At 33.9% G+C, this 7,164-nt stretch overlaps 1 protein-coding gene across 2 annotated transcripts in view; it reads left to right on the top strand.

The window, feature by feature from the left end:
- The first annotated feature begins 375 nt into the window (after positions 1-375).
- LOC106472519 (glutamate receptor ionotropic, NMDA 2B-like) overlaps positions 376-7,164 on the top strand; it is a 44,288-nt gene continuing 37,499 nt past the window's right edge. The window contains exons 1-3 of one of the 2 annotated variants that reach the window (XM_022401093.1): positions 376-514; positions 2,394-2,622; positions 4,783-4,966. In XM_022401093.1, coding sequence (XP_022256801.1) covers positions 2,526-2,622; positions 4,783-4,966 — 281 coding nt within the window. In that variant the 5' untranslated portion in view covers positions 376-514; positions 2,394-2,525. Of the gene's footprint in view, positions 515-2,393; positions 2,647-4,782; positions 4,967-7,164 lie in introns of both variants that reach the window. The other variant, XM_022401091.1, reaches the window with a different exon arrangement.

Below are 7,164 nucleotides of genomic sequence, written 5' to 3'. Positions count from 1 at the left end.
TACCTCATTATTTAATAAACCTATTAAATTATTTCGTTATTATTTAATTATTTAATAAACCTATTAAATTATTTCGTTATTATTTAATTATTTAATAAACCTATTAAATTATTTCGTTATTATTTAATTATTCAATAAACCTATTAAATTATTTAGTTACTATTTCATTATTTAATAAACTTATTAAATTGTTTAGTTATTATTTCATTATTTAATAAACCTATTAAATTATTTAGTTATTATTTAATTATTTAATAAACCTATTAAATTATTTAATTCTACCCCATCCAAAAAAAAAAAGGATCATAATTATTTCTCATTATTTTTTTCAGCGTGTCTCGGACTCACGGATTCTCCAGTTAGCACCCTCTATGGAGCACCAGGCAGCAGCCATATTGAGTGTTTTAAGAAGATATTTCTGGCATCAGTTTTCAATCGTTACCAGTCTTATTGGTGGACATGACGATTTTGTGCGTGCTGTGAGAGACCTTGTTCTTGAAAGTATCGATTTTAAGTGAGTTTGTTCAATGCATTTGTAAACAGTGTGTACGTAATCTCAGCTAACAAAACCATTTATTTGAAAAAGTGTTTTGTTTGTTAACAAAATACCTGAACTCCTACATGTTCCTTAAAAACATATTGTTAATATTTAAATTTTTATAAACCTTATTTTTTATAGGTAGAAATAAAAAAATTAGAACCACAAGGTTCCTCCGAATAATTAATTATTATTTTCAAATTTGGCATTTTATTATGCTCCTAACATTTCACCATCATTGTTAACCCTGAAATATTATTCACGTTATGTAATTTTTCTTAAGTGGGGCACTTCGTGAGCATCTGTTTCAGAAATGTCTTAATTTAAACAATTTCGTCTCTTGCTGAAATGACCACATTTTTAACAGAGGTTTCACCAGCTTTATATTTTACTGCAAAACGAAACCAATCGTCAGAAATGTGCACTGTAATTGATATAAGCTTGTCTAGAATGTACAAAATTTACATTTTAAATCTGAAAATATTTATGTTGATAGAGAAATTCGATAATGATTTAATCATTAATAAGTTTTTATTTTTATTGTATTCAGTTTTCTGAAACAACGATTCACCTTTCTTGTTATTGGGCCAGGCGAGTCCAACAGTTCGCGTTCGGAACTAAGGATTTGAGGATCCACGGTTCGCGCGCTTTAGGGCCTTTAGTGCGTGATAAGTGTGACAGTACCATTATTCGATTAGAGTCGTCCAAGAAGTCACGCCCCAGTGACACGGCGGTATTTCTGCGGACTTACAACGCTAGAAACCGAGTTTCGATACCCGTGGTGGGGAGAGCACAGAAGATAGCCCATCGTGTAGCTTTGTGCTTAACTTCCAACAAACGAAGAAGTCACAATGGACTATCTATAGTCCATCAGATCAAAACTTTTGGACGGCTGACGCAAATATTACTTGGGTAATTTTGTACAAATATCTAAAGAAAAAGACTTTTATTTTTATCATATTTCCTTGTACAAATAGTTAACTTAGACAAAATATCCATGATTGGCGTTTTACTTCCAATGTATTTTAGTTTATTTTTCCAATATAATTATTTTTTTCACGATTTCAGTCTCTCCTTGAAGATTTAGGCCAAAAATTAAAGCTGATGGAAAAACGTGGAAAACGATTTAATTAATTTCCGTATTATTTTTTTTTCCTATTTACTTTCTTCTGATTAAATTCACGAATTTCTCAGTTCACTAATTATTTTTATTGATCAACTCCACGCGGGATGCGTCTGCTGTCTAAAATTTTGAACAACGTACCAGTGTTTTTTTTTTCACAGTTAATTACCCAACTAACAAGCGAAGCAAAAGCTTTTATTTTAATTCGATCTTCCCTGAGGATTCTCATTCAGCCTCAACCAGTATGATAAATATATAAAATTTAAACCTAAAATTCCATTAATAATCGTATCTTTTAACTATTGAACCCCGGATTTTGGCGTTTTAATTCTGTAAACTGACCCACCAAAGAACGGATGTGTAAATAAACTGTAACAATATTTTAAATTATCCATTCATGTAGCACTTTTTGTACCTTATTTGTTTGTTGCTACACAATGGGCTATCTATGCTGTGCTCACGGCTATTTTGTGCGAATAGGAAGGAATAAAACGGGCTGTTTTTAGTATGATTTAGATAGAGGCAGGGGATCTACTGTTTAATTAAACATTTTTGTCATTGCAATCAGAGATATGTACTTGTATTAAGATAATTAAACATCATATCTCAAAACCTTCTACTTAATTTAGGGTTAAGCCCTTTTAAGGGTTTATAAAATTAGTAACTCTCTGCTCTAGTTGAGAAGTAACTGACAGACTGTAACCGTGAATCAATGCTTTGTTTCGTTGTTAGATTCAACATTCTTGACATCTTCGTTATAAAAGGAAAGACAAAAGATGAAATCGGACAGAACTGGAATTTTTAAAAAACAGTGACGCTCGGGTTATTGTTCTTTACGTCACCAAAGATGAGGGAAGCAGCATCATGGGAGCAGCCAATGATCTGGGACTTACGGGAATGAATTACATGTGGATCGCCACTCAATCTGCAGTAGGGTCAGGAATTGTGAAATACGCTCCAAGTGAGTTCCCTACTGGCATGTTAGGTAAGAATTTTGATTCCAAGCCGTATGAATATAGACAAATATAACTTTTTTAGATATTATCACTTAGGCCTAATATATATGTACAAAAATCAACACGAACATGTGATGACGAATATCAGTTAGGCCTAATATAATCATGTACAAAAACCAACATTAACATGTAATGACGAATATCAGCTAGGCATAATGCATATGTACAAAAGACAACATTAACATGTAATGACGAATATCAGCTGGGCTTAGTGCATATGTACAACAATCAACACTAACATGTGATGATGAATATCAGTTAGGCTTAATAATGCATATGTACAAAAATCAACATTAACATGTAAGGACAAATATCAGCTAGGCTTAATTCATTTGTACAAAAACCAACATTAAAATGTAAAGACGAATATCAGCTAGGCTTAATGTACAAAAGTCAACACTAACATGTGATAAAAAAATCTGGTTCCATTCAATACTATGAAACCAGAATACTTATCTTATATCGCTGTAGTTCATCGGATTTAAGGCTAATATACCTTTCTTTTAATAATTGAATTTGTGAAGTCCATATAATATTGAGTTAAAAGATCTTGTTACAAGCGTTTATCTATTTAGGCTTAAGTTAAAGATGCCATGCTTAACGCTATTACTTAGGAAAAAAAACAAATGTCATGAGGTGATTTTACCAAAATCTTAAAAATAAACTAAAAGAATAATATCGTTATAACTGAAACATAAAATAAGTCATTCATAAGTTCTGTTGTCTTTCAATAGTAGAATAAAAACAACAGCTCAACAACGTATAAATAACTTTCATTCTCGAGTTTTTTTTAATGTATACCCGTAATTAATAACCTTCATTCTCGAGTTTTTTTAATGTATACCCGTAATTAATAACCTTCATTTGCTGCTTTCTTTTAAAATATCTTTCTCGTAAAAATAATTCCTTATTGGTTAATTTTGCGCAAAGTTACTCGAGAACTTTCTGCGTTAACCGTCCCTAATTTTGAAGTGATAAGATAGAGCGAAGGCAGCTAGTAAGCACCACCCACCTCCATATCTTGGGCTACTCTTTTACCAACAAATAGTCTGAAAGGGTGAGCATTTAAAGTGACGAGTTTCGATCCCGAGACTCGAATATTGCGCGTCGAGCACCATAACCACCAGGCGATGCTAATCTCTACACTAAATAACGTCAAAATGTACTTCTGATACATTCTGTCCCGCCGCGACCTTACATCGACTGTGGTTGTCACGTGACTTGCTGAATATATGTTATCGTTTTATTCAAGAGTTTCTATTGGATAATAGTATAGATATCAATATTATTACCAAATACGAAATTTAGTTATTAATAAAATAAAATCGCTTAGGCTCCTATAGACGTGACACTAATAGTTAAGGGCTAATATGTACAGCTTGCGATATTTCCACCTCATTGTTACAAAATCCCTTTACAGTTGGTAACAGTATATTGATTTGAGAAACACGTTTTTGTGCTTTATTATTATTCTGTTACTTGATCCCCCTTCCGTTAGTTTTCTATAACTCCACTTGGACGAGTGGCCTGATTGGTTTAAAGTTTTCGAAATAAAATCAAATCACACTAATGAACTTGTACAATACATTTGTTGGCATCGCAAGATCGTGACAACTTCACCAAACACACAGTATCATGATCGTGAAAAGATCATCAATTATACAGTTATCTGATCGTAAAAAATTAAACAATGACAGTGTTATGATTATTAGAAATTAACCAATAACAATATTGCGGTCATAAAAATTAGCCAATAGCACAGTATTATGATCGTATGTTAGCCAATAACACGATATTATGATCATGAAACGTTAACCAATCACACAATATATATTTTAGGTAGTGATGGTAAAAATGATCTATTTTGTTTAAGTACATCAATATATTTCTTCCTTTTTTTAAGCTTTATAACATTTATGGAATCTACTGTTATGCTTTTATAATACAACATACAGTTTAATGTTGACTGTCTCCACTAGCACGTAGTTTTATCCCATAAGAACGAAAGATTTGATATCAACAATATGGTTCCAAATGACTATTTCACTTTCTGGTGTCTGGTATTCAAAGGGTAATTTTATTTCTTTTTTTATTTACCTTTCAAGCCATTCACTTCAACGCCAGCACGTTAAAACTTGAAGATGAAATGGAGCGAGCCATTTCGATATTTTTTTACGGCTTGGAGCTTTTCGTGAGTGACCAATCTAACCTTAATGTGAACTTGTCCCATAACGTACAATGTTACGGTCCTGGAGATACGCATTGGAGTCGTGGAGATCTATTCTACAGGTTAGAAACTTTTTGTGTGCCCGGAATTAAATCTGCAAACGAGTATTACTTTAACAGAAAACAAGGTGTGTGTGTAAGAATCCGTTTTCTTGAAAACATTGTTGCCAGTTTTCTTGTTGTAAGGTCTTTCGATAAACGACAGACTCGGATGTTTTTTTATGGTCATCGTTTTTGGGGTTTATTTTCATAGTCATTGTTTTAGGGGGTTTGTTTTTATGGTTATCGTTCTTGTGCACAGAGGGAGTTAATTTTTACGGTCATCATTCTTCAACACACGACACTAAACTGCCCTAAAGGCAATTCTTGCAATTACAAATATATTCTCAAACATCGTTGGTGGACCATAGAATGGGTAATAACATATAGGTAATATAGAGTTGGATATATTTTTGAAAAACTTGAGACATGAACACCTTGCTTTAATGTGGCTTAGTTTATGTAAGAACTTTTTTTAAAGATAGACAATGGTATCAAAACTGAATTTGAGAAAACGTATGACGTATTACGCTTGTCCAAACACTATGGAAAACAAAAACGTGTGACGTACTACGCTTGTCCAAACACTATGAAAAACAAAAACGTGTGACGTACTACGCTTGTCCAAACACTATGAAAAACAAAAACGTGTGACGTACTACGCTTGTCCAAACACTATGAAAAACAAAAATGTGTGACGTACTACGCTTGTCCAAACACTATGAAAAACAAAAATGTGTGACGTACTACGCTTGTCCAAACACTATGAAAAACAAAAACGTATGACGTACTACGCTTGTCCAAACACTATGAAAAACAAAAACGTATGACGTACTACGCTTGTCCAAACCCTATAAATAAAATAACAAAAAACGTTTGGCTATTTTTTGCAATTTCGTAATTTATTAGCATAGGTGGATATATAACCGTATTACTCATCATTTTAATAAATAGTTGGTTATAAATATTCATTTCTCTCCACATTTAAGAATACGATAAATTCTTCAAGGTCCATTCTGTAATAAGTCCAAAGTCAAGTTTTTTGACGTCGTGTGATGGGTTGAGAAGATGTTGAACGAACACCCAGGGGGTGTTCTAAGTAATTTAGATAAGGAGTTTTTTTTTGTCAGTCCGTGACCTCTGGGATTTCTTGTTTATCACAATTCTGAAGTATGATACGAGGAATGATGCCGTATAGGGACAAGATTTGGTCAGAAAGGTCAAAGAACTGATTATAGGAGGGTTAATTATATCTTCTTGTATAGATGCTCCCCTGCACCGTACCCGAACCCCCAACCGGAAAGATCGACTATATTAGTTGCATAGAGAATGTCATCTACCCCTGGATCCCCAAACATGAACCTATATTAGTTGCATAGAGAATGTCATCTACCCCTGGATCCCCAAACACGAACCTATATTAGTTGCATAGGGAATGTCATCTACCCCTGGATCCCCAAACATGAACCTATATTAGTTGCATAGGGAATGTCATCTACCCCTGGATCCCCAAACATGAACCTATATTAGTTGCATAGGGAATGTCATCTACCCCCTATGCAACTAATATAGGTTCATGTTTGGGGATCCAAGAATGTCTTCTACCCTTGGATCCCATAACATGAACCTATATTAGTTGCATAGAGAATGTCTTCTACCCTTGGATCCCATAACATGAACCTATATTAGTTGCATAGAGAATGTCTTCTACCACTGGATCCCCAAACATGAACCTATATTAGTTGCATAGAAAATGTCTTCTACCCCTGGATCCCATAACATGAACCTATATTAGTTGCATAGAGAATGTCTTCTACCACTGGATCCCCAAACATGAACTTATATTAGTTGCATAGAGAATGTCGTCTACCCCCTGGATCCCCAAACATGAACCTATAGTTGGAAAGAGAGACACGAATTTTCGTCTTTCCTATAAAGCATACCAAAGGTTAACTTCAAATAAGACCCATGAAGTCTATATTTTGACCTCTGTTTCCTGGTAATTGATCCAATAACTGTTCAATAGTCCATACTGAGTCCATTGGCAGTAGAATAGCGGTTCCCAACAGTCACGTTTGCAGCTAGCGAACATTACACGGTCTTTCACAGGGTCCTGGCTGACTTCTGTACAGACCACTTTTCTATCTTGGACAGGCCAAATTGTTGTCTCTATGTTCCTCCAATTTATAAAATTCAAACATCTCAAAAACTCTATACGGTTC

Source organism: Limulus polyphemus, unplaced genomic scaffold (genome assembly GCF_000517525.1).
Source record: "Limulus polyphemus unplaced genomic scaffold, Limulus_polyphemus-2.1.2 Scaffold5400, whole genome shotgun sequence".
Lineage (NCBI taxonomy): Eukaryota > Metazoa > Arthropoda > Merostomata > Xiphosura > Limulidae > Limulus > Limulus polyphemus.
Note: the sequence above shows the minus strand (reverse complement) of the source record. Positions and strands in the feature narration are given on the sequence as shown.